This window comes from Triturus cristatus, chromosome 3_2 (assembly GCF_964204655.1).
Source record: "Triturus cristatus chromosome 3_2, aTriCri1.1, whole genome shotgun sequence".
Lineage (NCBI taxonomy): Eukaryota > Metazoa > Chordata > Amphibia > Caudata > Salamandridae > Triturus > Triturus cristatus.
The window spans coordinates 469070726-469094413 of NC_140584.1; the positions used below are offsets into that span (position 1 = coordinate 469070726).

The 23688-nt window shown below is 44.2% G+C and overlaps 1 protein-coding gene across 2 annotated transcripts in view; it reads right to left on the reverse strand.

Moving 5' to 3' along the window:
* Positions 1-23688, reverse strand: part of INSC (INSC spindle orientation adaptor protein) — a 1274962-nt gene that overhangs the window by 44310 nt on the left and 1206964 nt on the right. For both annotated transcript variants that reach the window (XM_085648109.1, XM_085648108.1), the window contains exon 11: positions 13164-13230. In XM_085648109.1, coding sequence (XP_085504235.1) covers positions 13164-13230 — 67 coding nt within the window. The remainder of the gene's footprint in view (positions 1-13163; positions 13231-23688) is intronic.

The window sequence follows — 23688 nt, forward strand, 5'->3', positions numbered from 1 at the left end:
ACACCAGACCTACAAAAGGCACTTCCTTGACCTGAGGACTACCTCTCTGCCAAATTTCAAGTAACTCTGTTCAGCCGTTCTGGCTGTAGCTGTGTCTAAAAGTCCTATGGAAAAATGCATGGGAAAAACGCGTTTTGGGACCCCCCTTTTTTCTCAGCCCCCGCTTGACGAATCCCCCCGAGACTTTCAGGGTAGGAGCGGAGCGTAGCGCCCCACCTATTTTGAAAATTTCGCGAGGATTCATCGACCGGCGCCAAAGTTATTCCAAATAGAATGTTGCGGATTTCCTATGGAAACAGGGTCCTAACTATAACTATCTACTGGCGACCGCCAGTAGATAATATAGATATATATATATGATCTGTTTTTGTCCTTGCTCCGTTCGCAACATGGTGGTAAAGGTCCATCTGGCCTGTCAAGCGTTACAGGATTTAGAGGGTCAAAGCTATAAGTTGGGGTATCTCGTTTAAAACCCGAGTTTTGCCAATCCTTGGGCGCTAACAGTGTTCTTTCTTCCATTAAAGCTGCTGTTTATTTGCTACCTCTTAAGAACATATTTTCTTGCCCCCGGATAGTGCAGAACACAGAAATCACACTTGGCCTAGGCAGGAGGACTCATATGTTCTCTCACCTGAAACCACTTCTAGGAATGCCGATTGGCAAACATTATCTTTTTAATTATCTATATTTTTGATTCAGGGCCATGGCTGTCTTAGAACCAATTCTTCCATCACTTCTTCAGACATTTGTCTAATTGAACAGTTTGCTCAGCAGCTCTCTGCTTGCCTACTGTCACATAGAAGATCGGAGCTAGCTCTGGGGGAGGACATATTGTCTTATTCATCACATCTCAGGGTTGGAATTCCTTTTCTGCCTTCCTCCTGATGGAGCGGATATAACCTCACTTCAATAATGTCCACCAGTAGCAGTGATGTTAGCATACAACCCCTATTTTTTTATATGAAGCAGCAGGACCCTGACCCAGGATAGCAGCTACAATCAATCCATTTTTCTAATTCCTACATTCAACTCCTCAGACTTTAAAAGAACTATTTCGTGGCATACAATTCGTACTTTCCTCCTGATATGAAACCTACGTGTATTATTCTTTGTTTATTTTAGTTCTGTCGAAATAATGACAAATTCTCATAATACATTTTAATATTTTGCCTAATGTTGCTTGGCTTTTTCTTTGAATAAATAATTAGCCCTTCACCAGCTGTTTTAGTATCAAATTTTCTTCCTAGGCTCTATAGTTTTAGGTCAGTTTCCCGAACCATTCCTAATTCGATGCACTCTGACATTTAAAGGCACAGGAGGATGTTTCTGAAACACCTGGGCTTCGCAAGGCGATGTCGTGACACGTCAAGAGTAGGTGACTGTGTTCTTCAGTCGGGGTTCGCTGGTTACACATACTTCCTTCATACATTTTATGGTTCGGGCTGCTTTTCTGGTTCATGGATTGTTATACAAGTGTTGCTCTTTCTTTGCCCTTCTCTCACCTTCCTATTCCGTCGCTCTTTCCCTTTTGTGCCCGGTCTTTCCGTGTCTTCTACTCTGAAATATGTATGTGTGTGCTTGTGTGTCCGTATGTGTGGAAGGCTAGGAGCTAGGCCCGGGAGGGACAATTTTAGGTATATGAGAAGGGAATTGATTTAAAATCAAATTGCTGCTCTAGAGCTTATATTTCTAAGCCGTAAACCATATTAAGTTATTTTGCATGTTTTTTTTTTTTTGCCATAGTGAAGATACAAATACATGTAGACTATCCCAGTTCAATTTAAACAAGTTTTGGTTTGATCATTATATCACAAAAATATCTTTATATTATCGAATTTGAAAATTCACGGGAAAATCTCTGTGAAGCAAGCCAATGCCGCACCGCAATATCAGAAAAACAGAAAAAAAGCTTGGCTTGTGTTTTTAATGTTTTTAAATACACATTTCAGTGCTAGTAGTTAGTGCACTACTGTATAATGTTGCCATGCATTTTTAACAAGTAACTTTAGCAAGCACAACAAGGGTAGTTCATTTGAGAAATAGACTTTGCAAAAGCTGCACTACTATCAGGGACATTCATACTCTACTTGCCGCCATATTATTTATTGCGTCTAGACACAGGAAGCCATTTTACACGACATGGATAACGCGCAAGTCACAGCTCAAAAGCCTTCAGGCAGTTACCTTTGTGTGAAGCTGCTAAGAACTTCCACAGAGGAAGTTAAGTGCAAACCTCACCTCATTTTTTTCTACAAACAACCTTGTTAATTAGGCACCTCTTACAGAGACATATAAGGCGATGTGCACATTTATTCAGACAAATCCTTAAATAAAGCAAATGGCTTTGCCCCATTCACTCACTGTCGGTCATTTCGTTTAGATTAATGACTAAAGAAATGATTACATTTTTGTTCGTGTCCACGTCTGTTTATGCACTAATGAAGATTGAAAAGGAAACAATTATATTTTCGCCACTATGTAAAATTACAGCTCAGTGAGTTAATCGCTCACCGCTGGCTTCTGAAGGGCATCAGTTGGGGTAAGACAGTGTCAGTCTTTCATTCTTTCAAAGACAGTGAATTAAGTATCATTAAATAGAATTCTGAAGATGCGTGCTACATACAGAGCAAGGTATTAGCAAACCTTAGAATTGTTACAAAGCTAGCACAGTTTATGTTTAAAATCGGGATATAATAAATGTAAAAAGCGTGAGAAATTAGAAGCGCATCAAGGAGAAAAGAGACCTTGGTAGTTAGCGCTCATGTAAAGCAATGTAGTGCAATATTATATACATGATAAGGCACGCCCACGGCACCTATCATGTAGATACATGGGGTCACACACACAGTGCATTTATGAGGATGGGAACTTCAAGGTTACTTTCAATTTGTTTTTAATGTAGAGCTGGTCCACCTGCATGATTTCTAACACATTGTCTTTAGGTGACCATCTTCACTCGTTGACATTTAATATATTCATAATTTTTGCATGAAGCACACTGTGGCTGAAAGGACTGGCGAGGAAGTTAGATAAAATGATTTACTTTCGAACACACAGTTTGTTTAAGTTGGAAATCAAGCTGTAAACCCAATATTCAAACTCGGGTTTGCAAGTCTGCAACGCAGCTAATATCACATCCGTCATTCAAACATGATGTTAAAAAGTGTGTCTATTAGGCTTCCATAAAAATCAACAGTCACATTACATCACTCAACTATCCATGGAGATCTCTGATTCTTACTTTTCCAACATAAGAACAGGGAGATTGACTAGCTTTAGATGGTTTCTCCTATAGCATTTATTTTGTCATTAATGGTTACGGGCACTTTCTTTGTAAAAAAGTAAATGCCAGGGTCCTTCTGAGGAGTCCACTGAAGCTTGCACCACCCACTGCCCCTCCCAGCACTGCCAATGACAGTGTCAACATAACTCCTAACCATTGAACATCTATAGGTGTGACAACTCTGGGGCTGCCTGCAGCGCACGCAGCACAGCCAAGTTGGTGGGCAGAGGCCTAGCACCACATCTCCATGACCCTCAGGCTGCCCCCCTCCATCCCAAGACCATCCAGTTCTGGGGGGGTCGCAGCCAGCTGGCTGACCATAGCCTGCCCCTAGGAGCAAGGTGGGCTTCTGGGGCAGGGGCACCTGGGGGTAAGGGGTTGCGGGTAGGAGTATAAATACCTAGATCACTCGGCCCGCATTCTCTTTTGTGGTCTGATGACAGCGTGTGTCTTGAAACGGTCACAATTTAGCGGGCCATCACAGCTGGTGAAGCGGGAGGCCCACAACTCAAGAACAAAGATTTACAGAGCAAAGGGGTTGGGGGTTTCATAAGGCACAGCCTGATCAATGTGCAAACCACAGGTTTCTTTGCCGAGGATGGAGTCCACCTATTAGAGGTGGGCACAGATCTATTTCTCCTGGACCTTCAGGAGCTCCTGGAAAAAGCCGGATGCAGGTAAAGAAGGTCAAGGAAGCATTGTGGGCTTGGCGGAGTTACATGGCGATCCAGGGATTTATGGTTGAAATCCACCCAAAGAGAGAGCACTGAGGGAGTGCCCCTGGCGAACTACACATAAGGCCTGACTACAGGACCCGAGCCAGGGGAAAAAATCATAGTGTCCCATTAGTTCCACGGGCAGTTGTAACCCTGAGCAACTAGGGGCTTGCCTGGTACTGCTCCACCACCTGATGTGAGTTTGGCATTGGTGAGGCCGCAGGGTGAGGACCCCCCAACAGCATAGCGCCCATTGGCATCTAATTGAGGTGCTATTTGGTCATTCAGGTGGGTGGTCAGTTTAGGTTGCTCATCCACTGGCTGTCCTGGATCGCATGTAAGCTAACGCAATTTTGTCTTGCCTACATGTGCAAAAATAAACCTGCAGCAAGTTTTCTCCAACAGATAATGGAGTCATAGTCCTTTCTTTTGAGGTCACCCATGTTGTGTGTCACTTGCATACCGGGGTGTATCGGTGCTAAGACTATTCTAGGACACCCTACACTATAAGAATTGCGTTGGCGGCAGATATTCATTTTAATGTACATTGAAGAATTAAGCACTGTTGTTAATTGCCAGTGCCAAGCACCAGAAACCACCGGCTCAAATTAAGCACTGAACTGGTTACGGTTTGTATATAGGAACTGAAATGCATTTCGGTGTAAGCATGTGGGACTGCATAGTTGCTTTTACTGCAAAAGTCTTCCTTAATGTGATTTTACCTATCACTTGGATAATTAGTGGGCTGAGAATGGGTAAGATATTTACATCACTTAGTAAATACTGATAGCATAGGGTGCAGAATTCACTGTGTGCAGTAAATTTCTCCTGTTTGAGTTTTTCTATGGAAAATGAGAAATAGAATTATCAATGTGTTTTTGTCACTGAATTAAGGTAGACTTTCAGCATGCCCCTTAAACATCTCTGCTTTAGGTAGACTTCGACCTAATAACAAAATCAAAGTTAATTAAGCTTTAAACAGTTGCTTCCATAATCAGAGACTGGTAACCAGGAAAGCTAGTGGTCTCGAATGTATAGTCCTCTTTATCTCACACATTTCAGGTTTGTAAACAGAGCATCACAATGGTGATTTGGTTCCCTTACTGAAGCAGCCTACAAGACATAACAACAGGCGTAGCTTCCACTGATGCAGTAGGTGCACTGGCACTAGGGTCCAGATGCCTGATGGGCCCACTGAACCCTGATTGTTGCTGTTTTTTAGCATTCAAAGAGCAGCAAGGGGGGCCACTTTCTTTCTTGCACTAGGTCCCATGAGACACTGGCTATGCTACTGAATACCATCAGGGCTGTTTCACACTTTAAAGACCAATAGATGGTGACGGATGGTGCATCAGCACAGCGAATGCCATGATACCAGAGTTGGACTATGTCAGATTCCAAATGAATACTCCAACTGGAGAGAATCCTAAATGATGTATGGTCTGTTTGCAAACATGCGACTATATACCACCCAATCCCTCGGTTTTTACTTGCAAACAGATGTCTCCAGTAAATGCCCATCTCATTGTGTTCAACATTACAATGCTAGGAAGCACGGACGTTATAGTTTTCAGTGCAACTTTAGATATAGCTACCGATCATAGCAATACCATCATATTTAATCAGGGCGATGCTGGAGTCTGCAGTGCATTGAGCACTACAACTACCATAATGCTTTAGCAGAAATTTGCTAAATTCAGAATGTAGTTTAAGCAGCTCACAAAGGTGCCTGATTTACTACAAGTAACCGGCAAATAGCTGTCTCCAATAAATTCCCATTTCATTGGCTTTAACGTTTAGTTTCTGTTAACTAACCAGTTCGAGAAGGTTTAACACTTTAACATTAAATGGAATAGTAAAGGCATGGCAAGTCGTCATGGCAACACTAACATACATTGTATTTGTATTTGTATTTGTATTTGTAGGGAAATTTATATAGCGCATGTATACCGACAGGTCTCTTAGCGCTGGCCGAAGGAGAATAGCAAAGAAAGCCCGGCAAAAACAGTCCAGATGACATGGCTCCTAGGAGGAGTCTCTGAAAAGCAACGTTTTTAATAGCTTTCGAAAGGGAAGTAAGCCTGGTTCCTTTCGTAAAGTATCCGGCAACTGGTTCCAAAGACAAGGCAAAATAACAGAGAAAGCCCGCCCGCCCTTGGAAGCCAGATTACTTCGGGGGCAAATCAACTGGACAGCATCAGCAGATCGAAGGAAGCGTCCTGGGACATACTTAGTCAAGCGATCCCTAATATAGCTAGGGGCTTGACCATAGAGGGATTTGTGGGCGATACACAGGACCTTGAATTTTGCGCGTTGTCTAACGGGCAACCAGTGCAGTTTTGAGAGCAGAGGTGATGCATGAGACCTCCTAGGAAGGCTAAAAATCAGCCTAGCAGCATCATTCTGAACCACCTGGAGCCGGTTAGTGAGTTTCTGAGGAAGGCCCAGATACAGCGCATTCCCATAGTCGAGGCGTGATAAAATAGTGGCCGAGACTATGGTTTTCATGGAAGAGGTGGACAGAATGGGGACCAGCTTCCTCAATTGCCTCAAGATACCAGAGCAGGTGCCCACCACTGAGGAGACTTGATGACTTAGCGAGAGTTCTGCGTCGATCTTAATTCCCAAACTTTTCACCACTGGGGAGGGGCAGGGAGGAGGCCCAAGTTCTTTGGGCCAAAACAGGCCACCCCAGGAGTTATTGATGGTAGGGACAATGAGAACCTCCGTTTTATCGGGATTGATTTTTAAAGAGTTAGCTGTCATCCAATTAGTTGTGAACCTTAAGATGTTTTGAGCTGTCTCTTGGGCATAGGCTGAATTGTCGATCCTCAGAATAAGCTGGGTGTCGTCAGCATAATTAAAAACACGACAGTCCATGTTAGATAGAGCGGACACTAAAGGTTGCAAATAGATATTAAAAAGCAGAGGGGACAGTGCAGAGCCCTGTGGAACGCCACATGGAATGACACCTCTCTTGGAGAAACAGTCACCAAGCTGCACCCTTTGCGAGCGATCAGAGAGAAAGGATTTTAGCCAGGCAAGGGCCGGGCCCCTAAGTCCCAAATCCATCAGACGGGTCAGCAAGATGGAGTGGCTGACCGTGTCGAATGCTGCAGAGAGGTCCAATAGCACCAGTGCGCTTCGCTCTCTCTTATCAGCATTCGATCTAAGGTCGTCAAGGACGGACAACATGACAAGCTCTGTACTATGATAGGCTCTGAAACCTGCCTGACGTGGGTGCAGCAGCCTAAAAGTATCCAAAAAGTCAGAAAGGTTTTTTAGGACATGTTGCTCCATTACTTTGGCCAGAAAAGGGAGTTGAGAAATTGGCCTATAGTTTTTCAAATCAGCCTTGTCAGCTCCTGGCTTCTTTAGTAGAGGGATAACTCTGGCCTCCTTCAGGTCACCTGGCACCTGACCAATGGCCAGGGAGTTGTTGAGGAGCGAAAGGATCCTACATTCCAGGGTTGGGCAGGCAAGCTGAAAAATCCTGGGAGGGCAGGGGTCAGCCGGCGAGCCGGATTTAACTTTATTAATCAGGAGAGCCAATGTTTCTGAGTCTAGTGGAGGAAATTGGGCCAGGAATTGAGCTGGTGAAGGTTGAGGTGACGCCAGTCCATGACTTGCAGCAGTTGCATGAGATCTATTTATCTCAAGCAGAATGTCCATCACTTTCTTCAGGAAGAAAGACTGCAGGGTGTCAACGTCAAAAGGTATTAAGGTTGATGACGCATCGACCTTTCTGCTAAGTTCTTTTAGGATCCTGAAGGTTTCCTTTTGTTTGTTAGGGGCATCAGTAATTCGAGCCTCATAGAAGTCTGCTTTCCTGGACGTGATAGCTTTCTTGTGGGGAACAACCTTTACAACGCAACTTTTACAACGCACTACCATTACAACGCATTTTTTACAACGCATAATCCATTACAATGCATGACATTACAACGCATGACACTACAACGCATTTTTAAAAACTACCTGTACAACGCATTCCATTACAACGCATACTACCATTACAACGCATACCATTACAACGCATAATATTACACTATACTATCCAACACTTACCCTACTGATGCACCCCCTGGAGTTAGAATAGTAATTTTTACCCCTATACTATCCAACACTTACCCTACTGATGCACCCCCTGGAGTTAGAATAGTAATTTTTACCCCTATACTATCCAACACTTACCCTACTGATGCACCCCCTGGAGTTAGAATAGTAATTTTTACCCCTATACTATCCAACACTTACCCTACTGATGCACCCCCTGGAGTTAGAATAGTAATTTTTACCCCTATACTATCCAACACTTACCCTACTGATGCACCCCCTGGAGTTAGAATAGTAATTTTTACCCCTATACTATCCAACACTTACCCTACTGATGCACCCCCTGGAGTTAGAATAGTAATTTTTACCCCTATACTATCCAACACTTACCCTACTGATGCACCCCCTGGAGTTAGAATAGTAATTTTTACCCCTACACTATCCAACACTTACCCTACTGTTGCACCCCCTGGAGTTAGAATAGTAATTTTTACCCCTACACTATCCAACACTTACCCTACTGTTGCACCCCCTGGAGTTAGAATAGTAATTTTTACCCCTACACTATCCAACACTTACCCTACTGTTGCACCCCCTGGAGTTAGAATAGTAATTTTTACCCCTACACTATCCAACACTTACCCTACTGTTGCACCCCCTGGAGTTAGAATAGTAATTTTTACCCCTATACTATCTAATACTTACCTTAAATGTAATTTAATATTATGCGTTGTAATGGTATGCGTTGTAAAGGTAGTATGCGTTGTAATGGTAATGCGTTGTAAAGGTATTTTTTAAAAATGCGTTGTAGTGTCCTGCGTTGTAATGTCATGCGTTGTAATGGATTATGCGTTGTAAAAAATGCGTTGTAAGTGCATGCGTTGTAAAAGTGTGCGTTGTAACGTCATACATCCCTTTCTTGTACAGGGCCAGAGCAGCTTTATAAAGGACCAGGTCGGAAGCCTTATATGTTTTCCTCCATTGTCTCTCAACCTTACGCAGACTCTGTCTATGTATCCGTACGGCCTCGTTGAACCAGGGGGCCCCTTTATTTTTGGGCTTAATTCTTTCCCTGCGTTCAGGTGCTAGATGGTCGATGGCCGAGAGGAGAGTATCATTAAGAGATTGGCTGGCTAAGTCAATATTAGAATAGCCCTCCTCAGGCCTATGTAGGGGAAGTGTCTGAAGGAAGTCGGTAAGATTGTCCGACTTGATTTTATGCCAACTTCGCACTCTCCTCCACTCTGGAGGTGGACGGGTGGAAGGACAGTCCATGGGGACCCAGCAGGAGATAAGGAAGTGGTCCGACCAAACACATGGAAGACAGTGTTTGGTCAGTGTTGTGTCAGATTCACACATTTTACTCAACAAGAACTATTTTATATAGTCTGACAATCTAATCAAGTCTGTTGTCGACTGTTTATCAATCACATTCTTTCCTTTACTGCAGGCAACCTGTCCAAACAACCTTCATTAAAATCGTTGATATCATCTAAATAGTTCGATATGGACTGTCAGGTAAAAAAAAAAAACTCAGGAAAAATGCATTACAGCTATATATAAAAAAAAAAGAATCAGAGGTGCTCAATTGAAATTGGAAAATAATTCCCTCTGTAACCATTATAAATAACATAGCTTATTATAAAAAAAAACGGGATTTGGCGAATAAAGCAATTTCTTCACAAGGCTCCATTGGCTGTTGGTGACCCACAAAAATGGTGAGTGGATATAAATAAAATTAAACAAGATATGAATAAATATTGCACAGATCAGGTGGGGTAATCAGGGGCAAAAAACAGCACGAATACCTGTAAATAGAGGGGTACGCCAGGGATGTGTTTTAGCCCCCACTCTGTTTTCATTGTATGTCAATGGAGTGGTGGAGCACCTGCTGCAACATCCTGCAGACGCACCATCCCTGGCTGGCCGAAGAATGCCTACCCTCCTATTTGCAGATGATACCCTCCTGATCTCTAAAACCCCGGTAGGCCTGCAGAGTCTGCTAACTAGCTTTAAATCCTTTTGTGATGCCAGGGGGTTAGTTATTAATAAAGGGAAAACCAAGTACCTGGTCCTTAACCCCCCGAAGAAGATAGCTAAACCACTGACCTTAGATTCTGTTTCCCTCGAGAGGGTTACGGAGTTCGATTACCTCGGTATTCGTCTCTGTGACTCTATGAGTTGGAAATGTCACCACCAAAAGATGCTGCTGACCCACAAGAGGGTGGTGGGCACCCTTTTTAAGGAACAACGTGCCTCAACCCTCAAACCCATTGCGCCTATACTAGATATCTACAGGGCAAGGGGTGTTAGTGCAGCACTTTATGGGGCCGAACTTTGGGGGGTACATAATGTAGATCAGTTATCCCGCTCAGAAAGTAAATTCCATAAAGATCTAATGGGGCTCCCTCATAGTACCCCAACCCTTCCACTGCTTTTAGATATGGGTACTCGGTCAATTAGTGACCAGGCTAGGCTCCGCCTTCTTCTTTTATGGGCGCGAATCTGGAGAGTTCCAGAAATGTCTAGCTACGCGGATGGCTTACTGATGTGTTGGGGTTGCCAGGCTGGTCTAAGATCTGTTGGTTGAGGGAAGTCAAGCGTCTTCTCGCCAATCTTGGCCTTGGCGACGCTTGGAATAATAGAACTGCCCCCTCGAAGTCTGTCCTGAAGAAGATATATTGGAGATGGGTAGCTGATGGCAGAAGTAGTAATGCCAATTTGTGCAGGACCATCTTGGATTTCCTTTTGGTAAAGGACGTGTCTTTCTGCGAACCATACTTGGATGTTATTACAAACCGCAGGGACAGTGCTCTATATTTCCAATTCAGGGTAGGTCTACTTCCCGTTGGGGAACTGACCTCTAGGTGGAAGGCTCCGGCCCAAACAATTTCTTCCTGCCCATTCTGTGAAAATAGGACAGAGTCAGTTCCCCATTTTTTGTTCGAATGTCCGGCTTATGTAGACCCCCGCAGTAGATGGTTAAAGCCACTCTGTAGAGAACTTGGAATTAGACATTACAAGGAGGCACTACGTATATTGAAAAATGACCCACGGCCCCTCTTTGCTTGTGGCTTAGCAAAGTTCCTAGGATGGGCTTGGCGTATTAGATCAACTAGGCTTTCGTATCTTGTTTAATCTGTATTTTTAACTGCTTTTATTTAATTTATTGGTGCCACTTGTAGTATGAAATGTATGTTTATTTTCCTATGTATTGGCTCCTTTTATTGTTTTATTGTTCATTAGTCTATGTACTGCTTTTTAAGATATTCATTATATCGAAATAAAGCCATTTGAACTGAACTGAATAAATATTTACATTTTAAAAAGAAAAAAAAAGTTTCACTTACCTTTTTGGCTTGCTGCAGGTCCTCGGTATTCTCCGGCAGACTCCCAACTCCTCCAGAGCGAGGTCTGCAGCTCCTTATCCAATCCAGACACTGTTCTCATACTGCATGAGATATTTGTCTGGATTGGCTGGAGCCGGCTCCTTCAGCACTCCGAAGTGCACTGAAGGCCTGTGCCTTCTCTCTAACCCACCTGTCATAGATAGTCATAGTTGGATAGGTTGAATTCTGCATGTCTGTTTGGCTGTAATAATGTAGCCAGCCAAACCGACATGAGCAATTCATACTGAAGGGGCCAGTGCGTCATTTCTGCCAATCGACAGCAATGACGAACTGGCCCTGTCCTGACCTCTCCGTTCGGCAGAAAGCCAGAAAACTAAAATGGTAATACAATCCTTCCATTACCATTTTATTTTTCCAGCTTTCGGCAGCTGTGTGGGGAGGGGTGTGGTGCTCCCCGCTCCCATGATGGAACCACCACTGCAGGTCCCCAAGACATTTTTTAATCTTATGAGGGTAATTCTAAATATTCATGGGCAAGGTATATTGGTGAACTCTATGATCACATAGGTATTCTCTCGACACTGCAAGTTTATAGTTCGGAAGATTCTGTTGCACACCTGTTTTCAATAACATTAATAAAAACAGACTATTTACATCTTTATATTTGACTGGGGCTGCTAGCAATGGCAGTTCCCGGCAATAATTCTAAGGACCCTTCAGAGGGAGAACACAAGAACTTGCATCTTGTGTGCAATGTCTGTCTGGCACTGTAGTCACATGAGGAAGTCTTTCCTCGGGATAGAAACATCTTGGAGTAAGGTGCCTGTCTTCCATCACCTGAAGTGGACCAACCGCCCAGTGGCACACCAAGTGATGGTTATTTGAATTGCGATTAACGCCGGGATAGATAATATTACCTAACATTTGCAGCTGAGAAATGGGGGACTGAAACAAAAGAAGTGTCTAAAGAGATGCTTACATCGGATTTTAGGTTATGCCTCTAAATAAAGCATATAAGTTCTAAGAGTGTCTACTTTCTAGTAATTAGGGAGATAGTCTTGCATGAGACCACATGAAATGGGCAGCAAGGAGACTACAAATGTTGTAGATGGCTGATCGACGGTGTGCTTAATGGCGAATAGTGTCGTTTTGCACGTGATGTATGGAATTCAATTGTTTGTTTCAATTCCCCCTTTGCACAGCCCAAAGAAGGTACCTTAGAAACATTTAATTATCTTTAAAAGTTAAAGTATTAATCAGAATCTTAAAGATGATATTTTTAGTAGATATACAGCTGAATTAAGTTAAATGATGTGCATCTGTATGATCCTGCAGTTGTGTTCAGTGACATATACAAGAATCATACAACCCTGTCACTGCCCAGTGGTCTTCTCTCATGAAGGAAAGGTATTGAAACATACTTCTTGTTCGTGCAAGGAATGACCATTCTAAGAGTTGCAAAACATGACACGTCGTGTGAAAATGGTCTTGTTTATATTAGAGCACATTTAAGAATGGAAAAGAGTAAAAGCTTCAACATTAATTTAGAAATAGGACTCAATGGCAATTAAGAGCAAGAAGAATCAAAGTGGAGAAAAAACAAGTCGTTCCTGTAAAGGATTGATTAATTATTGTGATTCAAATAATGACTCATGTTCGAAATCCATGAAATCCCATGGACACATCAAAGCAACCAAACTGGATATTACTGTTCTGCACAACAGAGCATCATACACACAAACATAAATTTTCACCAACCATTTGCTTGAATTATTTCTGGGGCAGACTGATCCAGTACTGACATATTTGCTAAGACTGTTACTATCTGAAAAAGAACAAATAAACAATGATCATTTTTATATTCCAGTATTGTCCTCTTTTAGAAACAATGATCTTGACAAATGTTAAAGCTTCACATTATGATTTTTTTTCATTAATTATGTTATAGCTATGTCATTATCAATGAAACCAAAATGAACTGTAAAACCTAGGTATACATTTACCTCTTCCTACATGAGGTACTCTAAGCAAACAAACTACAAATCCACAATAGTCTTCAATTTCAAATGTGTTGTTGGGAAAGCTATGACTTTGGCATAGCTCTACAAAGTGTGCTTTCCCACTCACAGGTGACACAGGTGAACCTGGTTCAATGCACTAACAATGACTGTGAAAGACAGGTTATTGTAGCCCCTCAAAACAGCATTCAATGTGGTATTGAAATAGAGATGTTGCTTTTGGGTTACTAACAATCCCTATGAAGGGATCCAGACGCTGTGGTAACAGTAACAAACCTATTTAGTTATTCACAGTATCTCACACACACAGTGTACAATGAAGAATGAACATTTTTAAGTAAAAATATTTATTTCTACAGTAACAATTTGTTTCTCAGTATGTTTAAAACAACTACACAGAATATTATAAAAACAGCAAGAAGACATGTTATAAATAACAAGAAAAAAATGAACATTTCCAGCCTGGTTAAACTGTCATCTAGAAATGAACAACCTAACGGCTACCTCGATGCGCTATACCAATAGAGCATGGAAAGCAAAGCAACTTGCAGTTTACAGTTTATTAGGGAGAAGAGACGCACTGCATACCTTGTTCACAGCACATGCTGTCTTTTTCAGTGGAGGCATGAAGACTGTGCTCCTCGCAAAGAGTAAACACACACTGCAATAGAAGGTTCTGTTTACATACAGTTCTCAGCTTTATTGGCTTGAGGAGAGATGTAGCATCTGCAAAGTGCTATGTGTGCTGGCAGTAGGTGAGACAGTCTCTAGCTGAATCTCAGGTGAAAATTTCGGGTGATAATCTGGGCGAAGGACCACTCTTGACTAGGGGTCAAGTGGTAGTCCTTATATTCTAAATCTTATCAAAAATTGGAATTTCTGACATAGCTTTAGGAATGTCTGACTTCGATTATGTGCATCAAGGTGTGCATCCCAAACAGTCCCTTATGAACATATAAGGTAAAAGGACATCATTACAGACTGCATTATTTGGCTATATATCTGTATGTATTCTCAGTTAACCTTGACATGGTGTAAAGTAGACATTTGACCCAGACGGATGTCACATTAAATGGTGTATCTATGTGCTCAATCAAACGACTTTACGCTTTCAGAGTTTTTAGAACAATAAGATCATACGACATCTGCATCTAATGGCAGATATGACAATGATTCTGCAGAAAATGGGAAAGATTGAAACTTCCATTGAGAGTGCGAAGATGGTGACCTCCATTAGCTGAGATGGAGTCGAGGCCTACATAAGATGGAGTTGGACTTCAGGGGCTTTGCGCCAGTGTGATTGTAATTTTGAATATTTGCTGTAAAGGAAATTACTTTTTCTCTTTATGTGTTTTAGTACCACTACGTTTTGATAAATTGGTGACTGATTCACATATAAATTCATACACATCATATGCTAATTAGCAAGATGAGGCATACAGCTCGCTGTGCCTTAGCCACTAAAGATGTTCTTCAGCAATAAAAAGGAATCAGTAAAGTGAGTTCTAAATTGTTTATGCCACAGGTATTCAAGGTTCACCTTAATGACCAGACTCATTAAGGAGTCAGTCCTAAGCTCACTACGCCGTAGGCACTCAAGATGAACCACATCATTAAGTCCTAATAAGAATATCCACACAAACCCAACATTAATATGTACAAATATCAAATCCTGCTCACGAAATTAGGTCACCATAATTCCTATTCTCAATGCACTATGTATGTAAATTTGTCTTACACAATGAAAGATTTTTTTTGTCACTGCAAAACCACTTTTTCTATGCTCATGTGTTTTTGTGTGAATGCATCTACAAGTGGGAGTGAATTGGGAGCAGGGGTTGGGCATTACAAACCAGGAATGGCCTGTAGGTTTGGAAAACCCACATATCTACATGATTATGGGTATTCACAAACTCCTCTCCATCCCCTTCCCATCCTTTAAATGGTCAAAGATTTATACCCATCATTGGAAGAGTAAATCCAGTCCCAAAATTAAATGGTGAAGGGCACACTCCCAAAATTGGGGTAGTTGTAGGAGAAAGGCCTTCTCCACATGTATTTGTTTCCCAGGTAAAAACTTTCACCAAGGGCATTTGCATTGATATTTCATATTTTCTAATACATAAATATACCTCTGTTTATTTTTGCACGAAGAAATGAAATTCACAAATGTAAGCAGGTAAACCTTTCAAGAGACAGTGAAGTGGTCTATAAACTCTTGCAGGAATATCAAAAGTTTACAAACAAGTTGTTAGATTTGTCAACTAATTGCTTGTGCTTCAAGTTGATTATTATTGTTCAACATACACTTAGAAATACAGAAGTGATCATTTCAGGAAAGCTCATTACAATGAAAATAGCTTGTGGTTGAAAGAGAAAAGAATGCAAAAAACAATCATGGTTAAACTGTAGGCGGGTATGCTAACACAGAAGAGTCTCCTTTCCATCACCCATCACCTCTTTGTGCCAAGCTAAAAGCAACAAGAACAGTGAACATAGTTAACACAAGCATTGTAGAATACAAGGGCAAGTGTCCAAGGCTGCAATATCACAGCTATTTCCATCAAATGGAATCTTGACTACTAAAATGACTGTAAAAGGAGCCTTGGTAAACAGAAGGCTATTGGCAGATGGCTAGCTATGACAGCCAAAAGTTCTATTATTTCATGCCAATAAAGACGAAGCATAGAAATGGGTAACCAGTTTAAAACACCTTATTTATAACAGTAAACACCTGTATGAGACATTTTAACACATCAGCTCTCGAAAAGGGATAAATAATTGGCATAGGATCCAAGAGTAGAGGGACACCTAAACAACAGCATGATCAATAACACGTTCTGAAGAAGTGCTGGGTGCTGGAGACTTAGGGCCTCATGTAGGAAGCCTAATAACGGTCGGTAACGGCCGATTTTCGGTAAATATGCCGTTACCGACCGGTATTTAGGCTTTTGAGATGTAGGGGGATCATTTCATGATTCGGTATTTACCGAATCGGTAAAATTACCGAATCGGTAATTTTACCGATTTGGTAAATATCGAATCATGAAATGAGATGTAGGGGGAGTGTGTGGTGGGTGTGGGGATTCGTTATTTACCACCAACTAAAGGTTGGTGGTAAATGACGAATAGGTGTAAAAAAGCATTTTTGTGCACGTTTAAGTGTGCAATGTGGCAGACATACATGCATGTATGTGCGCCACATGTGCACACATGGCCGAATCAGGGGTGCAACAGGGTGTCAATTCGGTAAATATCGAATCATGAAATGAGATGTAGGGGGAGTGTGTGGTGGGTGTGGGGATTCGTTATTTACCACCAACTAAAGGTTGGTGGTAAATGACGAATAGGTGTAAAAAAGCATTTTTGTGCACGTTTAAGTGTGCAATGTGGCAGACATACATGCATATATGTGCGCCACATGTGCACACATGGCCGAATCAGGGGTGCAACAGGGTGTCAATGTGACACCCTGCCACCCTTGCATGTGCTCCCCCCATTACCGAATCGGTATTTACCGAATCGGTAATGAGGCATACCTTCCCATCAATGGGAAGGTATGCCTCATTACCGAATCGGTAAATACCGATTCGGTAATTACCGAATTTCTACGAATCGGTAATTTTTACCGATTGAATACCTACATAGCATTTACCACTTCATAAATACCGAATCGGTATGATTCGGTATTTATGAAGTGGTAAATGCCAGGCCACCTACATAAGGCCTTAGCATCATATTTTCCAAATCGATCACTTGAAAGTCATTCATGCATGATGAAAGAGTGACTGGTGAAGTGAGGCATATTTCATTTTAGCAGACATTTCAGAGACAAAGAAGAACACCCCCTTCTTCCTGTGCCAGATAGTTCCTATTACATCCACCGGAATCCTGTCCTTGCCTTTATTTCTTCTGTAGTTAGTGGAACTAGAGGAAAGGCATAGGACATGCATCACTGGAAAGGAGCAGGCATTAGTGCCCCATGCCGCTGGTTCCTTGGTGTTTAGATTAAGGAGGCTCAAACAGATCAAGCTAGGTGTTTCTAATACTCACTGATCAAGCATGTGGGGGGAGAGGAGTTGGCCTAACAGTTAGGGCGCTCGACCTCGGACCTGGGGGATCTGGGTTCGAGTCTCAGTAACGACGCTAAAAACCTCCTGTGATGCTGGGCAAATCACTTAATTTTCCCGTGCCTAACAAAAAAATAAAAATGAATGTGTGTCCTCACGTAACGTAACTGGTGCTATGTAAAGCGCTCTGATACCTGATTGGATTCGGGTCAAGTTCGCGCTATATAAAACTCTGCTAAAAAAATGTGGAAGATTTCCTGATAAAAATGTAGATTCTGAGAACGGAAGAACACTGTTGAGCCTGCTCACTCAAACATTTGCTATTCCTGGTAGGTGGACAGCTCCCTGAGGCAGATTATTCTCTCTCCATAGACCGCTCACTGGCTCCATATCCAATAGTATCCCAAACGAGTGCCTTGCTGCTTGTCCACATGAAATGCTTCTGTTCTGTTTCTGAACAGCAATGAGCTAACTGGTCAGATAACTGGCAATGACACCAGTTCCCTCCTCTTAAAGGAATAAGTTATTTCCTTAGGACACCATTGCAACTGAAGTGAGAGAAAGAAAGGGAGATCAATAGGCAAGAGAAAGCTCCTGCTAGCTGATGTGTGTGAACTAATGGAAAAACAGAAACGGAGAAACCACACTGCAGGACACCAAATCCTGGAAAAAATTTTTTAAGGAAAGACAGTTTTAGGGAAATACGAACACATCAAAAATTAAGGAAATATTCTTAAGATAATTATAAGTAAACACATATCAATTGAAAATTGCTTGATATTACAAAAACCGGGAAGAACTAAACAATGATATTATATATTTTTTAAAATGAAGTGCATTTTCCTCTCTTTGATAAATATAGGCCCCCGGGTGGGCCAGGTCCTGTGGGGCAAGTTTATATAGTAAGGTGGTAGGGGTGGCCAAGTATCACCCCCGCACCCCAGGGACCGCCACCTCCCGAGGCAAACATATTGAAGGAGATGCGGGGGCACGCATTGACCCCCGCAGTCCCCGGGACAGCTACCTCCCCAGATCTAATGATTAATATCTGGCCTCAAATCGCAGCCCTGGGGACTGCCACCTTCCTGGGGCTAAATTAAATAATAATGCATGGGGGGCTCTGGCCCCGTACACTGCCCCGGGGACCACCACCTCCCTGGGGCTAATTGAGACAAATGCTAGGGGGGCACGTGGCCCCCCACAGCACCGGGGACTGCCACCTCCCCGGATCTATCGAATAAAATGAATGCGAGGGAAGTCTTCCTGGCCTCCTCCAGGGACCGCCACCTCTCCAGGGCTAAATATTAGAAATGGAGGGGCCACACAGCCCCCACAGCCCAAGGGTCCTTTTGGCCTCCTCCAGCGACTGCCACCCCCCGGGGCTAAATATGAGAAATATGGGAGGGCGCACAGCCCCCCGCAGTCCTGGGGACCACCACCTCCCCATGCCAAGTCTTTCAAATGAAATACGGGGGCCATGCGGCCCCACAGCCCTGGGGAACACCACCTCCCCAAGGCTTAATTAACAAAGCTGGGGGGACTGCACGGTCCCCCTCATGTAGCCCTACATGACTTGGGGCCAGCTCCAGCAATGTCCCAGGGTGCCCACCCCCAAGACATTACAGTTTGCTATGGCTTGTGGAAAGCGTAAAAAACATGATAATGAAATCAGTACAAAGGTTCACATATAGCTCTCCATCTGGATGTAGTCCCCATAGTTGCTCCATTCCCATCATTATAATCCATCTTGACTCACTTCTCTGCAGATCTTGTTCTCTGTCCCTTCCTCTGGGTTTTCTTTTAGTACTCTGGATGCCATGAAAGTGCAAATTGCTTATGTGCCCATTACGTACCTCTCATAGATGCTATGCCATAGAGTATGTACTTGAGTTTTATTTCTCTTATATGTTGGAGCATTTATAGTTTTAACTTGTTCGCTGTGCTCCCGATATATTTTTGACAACAAGAGCACTCCAAAACATATATAACAAATGGGGTATCACAAGTTATCCACTCTTTGATATTGTTGGCTTTTCCATTTTGTGCTACAAATTGTGTTTTTCTCTCAGCATAAGAACAAGCCTTACACTTTTGGCATTTCCAGAATCCCTTCTTTTTCATCAGCCAGTTTGCAATTTTTGTTCCTCCCTTTTTCTGTGGTTGCATGTAACTGCTTGCTAACCTGTCTCCCATGGAGGGAGTCTTTTTGTACGTGATCATGGGATGCTCTTGGAGTAAGTCTTTCAGTGTCTCATCCATTTTCAGGATATGCCAGTTTTGTTTGAGGAGTTCTCTGATCTCTTGTGGGATGAGTTGCAATCCATTAGGTATCTTATGGATTCCTCACCCTCTTCATCAATATGTTTTTTGCTTTAACCACTAATAATTGTTCCCTCTTTTTCTTGTGGACTCTCGTAACTGCATCATCCAACACTTTCATTGGATATCCTCTGTTTTCAAACCGTTGGTACATTTTCTTTATTTGTGACTCAAATTCTTCTATCTTTCATCAGTTTCTCATTGCTCAGAAAAATTCTCCATATGGGACACTCCATTTTAGGGTGCGTGGGTGTCCACTATTATCATGGAAGATGCAATTGCTGCTAGTACTTTTTCTGTGGATCTTCGTGCACAGCTTTTCATCCTTTACCTACACAGTGATAATCTAGATAATTTATCTCTGTATTGCTGATTTCATAAGTACATTTCAGCTTCTGTGGGTTTCTTTCTAAGGATCCAATCATTCTCTAAAAAATCCTCTTTCTCTCCTTCCCATATCAGAACAAAATCATTGTTATAACGGACCCACATGATGATCTGATCCATTTTGGCCTGATTTTCATTGTTTCACACCGTCTCTGCCTTCCACCAAAACCATGGTAAGATTCACATAGGTTGGTACGAAGGACGTCTCCATGGCTTTTCACTGCACTGTTTTGTCCATTATCAATCAATCGATCAGGGAATTGGAAGCGCGCTACTCACTTGTGAGAGTCTCAAGGCAATGAGGGGAGGGGGGGGTTTGCAGATCCTTTCAGCTGAAGAGCCAGGTCTTGAGGGTCTTCCTGAATGTGTTCAGGGAGGGGGCGCGTCTGATGCCTGCCGGTAGCTCATTCCAGGTCTTGGCTGCAATGTGAGAGAACGATCTTCCGCCTGCTCTGGCTCTGTGGAGGTTGGAAGATCGGAGGTTTCTTTGGGGTACGTAGAAGTTTATTCTGTCATTGACGTATTTGGGTTCGTTATTGTGTAGGCATTCGTAGGCATGGGTGGGGATTTTGAAGGTGACTCTCCTCTCCACGAGAAGCCAGTGGAGTCTCCGCAGGTGTTGGCTGATGTGTTCGTGCCGGGGGATGCCAAGGACAAGTCTGGCCGCGGTGTTCTGTATTGTCGGGAGTTTGCGGAGTAGGGACTTGTTGATGCTGGCATTGAGTGCATTTCCATAGTCCAGTCTGCTGGTGATGAAAGCATGGGTGACTGTCTTCCTTGACTCGGGGGGATCCATTTGAAGGTCCTGCGAAGGATGCGGAGGGTGTTGAAGCAGCTGAAGGTGATGGCGCTGACCTGTCGGTTCATGGCGAGTGATGAGTCGAGTATGATGCTGAGGTTTTTGGAGTGGTCTGAGGGGGTAGGTGGGCTTCCGAAGGCGGTGGGCCACCAGGTGTTGTCCCATGCTGAAAGGGTGGTTCCAAGGACGAGGACTTCTGTCTTCTCAGCGTGGAGTTTTAGGCAGCTATGGGTCATCCAGACTGCAACAACTTGCATTCCTCTCTGTAAGTTGAGTTTTGCGGTGGTGGGGTCTCTGATGAGGGAGAGGATGAGCTGTGTGTCGTCGGCGTAGGATACGATGTTGAGGCCGTGTTGTCGGAGGATGGCTGCGAGGGGGGCCATGGGGGCAGAGAGGAAGGGTGGTATTCTGATCAGTTGGCTTCTTCCCGTGAGGAAGGATCGGATCCAGTCCAGGGCAGTTCCATGTATTCCGGCATCGTGTAGTCTGGTGACTAGTGTGTGGTGAGAGACGGTGTCGAAGGCTGCAGACAGGTCGAGGATGATGAAGGCTGTGGAGTGGCCTTGGTCCAGGAGGGTGCGGATGTCATCTGTGGCGGCGAGTAGGGCAGTCTCGGTGCTGTGGTTGCTTCAGAATCCGGATTGGGACAGGTCGAGGACAGTGTTCTCTTCGATGAATCGTGTCAGTTCCCTGTTGACTGTTTTCTCTGCTACTTTGGCTGTGAAGGGGAGGAGTGAGATGGGCCAGTAGTTATTGAGGTCGGTGGGGTCAGCCGTGGGTTTCTTGAGCAGGGCCCTGACTTCTGCAAGCTTCCAGTCATCTGGGAAGGTGCCTGTTTTGAAGGTGGTGTTGCAGTTCAGGTGGGATGCTATCCGCGGCTCTGTGGTAGATGTGCGGGGGCAGGGGTCAGTGGGGGCCCCGAGTGGATGCCTTTCATGGTCGTGGCAGTGTCCTCAGTCATGATCAGTGTCCAGTTTGTGATGGTGGGCTGGCTGGTGTCTCTAGGGGGCGGTGGACCAGCTGTGGCATCTTGTGGGTGGTCGACGAAGTAAGTTCCAAGCTTGTTGCAGAGGTCCTGGGATGGGGTAATGTCTGTGGCTTCGCTACATGGGTTGGTGAAATCCTGAATGACACTGAAGAGTTCCTTGGAGTTGGTGGAGTTGGCGAGGATTTTGTTGTGGATGAAGTTCCTTTTGGTGGTTCTGATTTGGTTGTGGTAGTCTGTCATGGCGTCCTTGTAGGTGGAGTAGTTATCGGTTGTCTTGGTGTTCCTCCAGTTCTTCTCCAGGCATCTGCAGGTGTGCCTGGCTTCTTGGAGATCACTGGTGAACCAGACAGCTTTCCTGGGGCGCTGTTTGCCGGGGTTGCGTAGCGGGGCAAGCTTGTCTGCACAGTTGGAGATCCAGGTGTGGAGTCCTCTGGCTGAGATGTTTGCGTCGGATGCTTGGGTGTGGTTGTCTCGGCCCGGGTGACGGTGGAGTTCAGTTGCTTGTCAGTAACCTTGCTCCAGTTCCTTCGTGGTGGGAGGGGGCTGGTTTTGGTGCCTTGGGTTTGTCGACGGTGAAGTGTACGCAGTGGTGGTCGGTCCATGGTGGTTGCATTGAATGACTGAAGTGCACCCGGTTACCTGCAGTGAAGATGGGGCTGAGGGGGTGTCCTGCTCTGTGCGTTGGTGTAGTGATGAGTTGGTAGAGCCCGATGTTGGTGAGGTTGTAACAAAGGATGGTGGAGTTGGGGTCGCTGGGGTTGTCGAGGTAGAAGTTCAGGTCTCCAATGAGTATGTAGTTCATTGATGCAATGGCGTGGGGTGCGATGAGGTCGGTGATGGTGGTGGTGAAGGGTGTCCGTGGGCTAGGGGGTCTGTAGATGAGGGTTCCTCAGAGTGTGGTGTTAGGGCTGATCTGGATCTGAAAGTGCAGTTGTTTGGCGGAGGGGAAGGTTTCGCTGGAAGTTGTGAGGCGGAGGGTACTGTTGTGGGTGATGGCGAGGCCCCCTCCCGGGTGGTTGGGGTAGTCCTTCCTCTGGATCTTGTATCCCTCCGGGATGGCGGTGTTGATGTCAGGAGCGGAGGCGGCATTGGTCCAGGTCTCCATGAGGAAGGTGATATCGGGCGAGAGAGAGTCGAGCAGGTTCCAGATCTCTATGGTGTGTTTGTGCATGGAGCATACGTTGAGGAGGATGCACCTTAGGGTGTCGTTGGTGCTGGCGTTGGGGCTGTTGGAAGCCGGGGTGGAGCTGAATGTTGGGCGACAGTGGAGGCAGGAGAACTGGCTGTGGGTGGTTTTCAGCGAGGCCTGATGGCAGTCTCTGCGACTTCCGGGGTTGAGTACGAGGAGGGTGATTGTGTCGTAGAGATTGACTGTTGGAGATACAGGGTTCCTGGCACTGGCCGTGGTTGGGTCATGGAGAGGCGCAGACGGGCTTGTCGTAGGCGCTCCAGCAGCGCGACCGCACAGCGGCTGTCACTAAGTAGGGGAGTGGGGAGGGAACGTGCAGCTGGGAGGCTGGAGCGGGGCTGGTAACGGCGGGAAAAAGTAGACGGACGTGATAGAGCGTCATGATGTTTTGAAAATTATATGGGTGCATCATAATCGTGGGTAGTCCGCGCCCATATATAATCAAGTGTGGTACTAAACTGATCATTAGAATTGCATAAGTAATAATGAAATATGTGTTTGTCATGGTAGCAA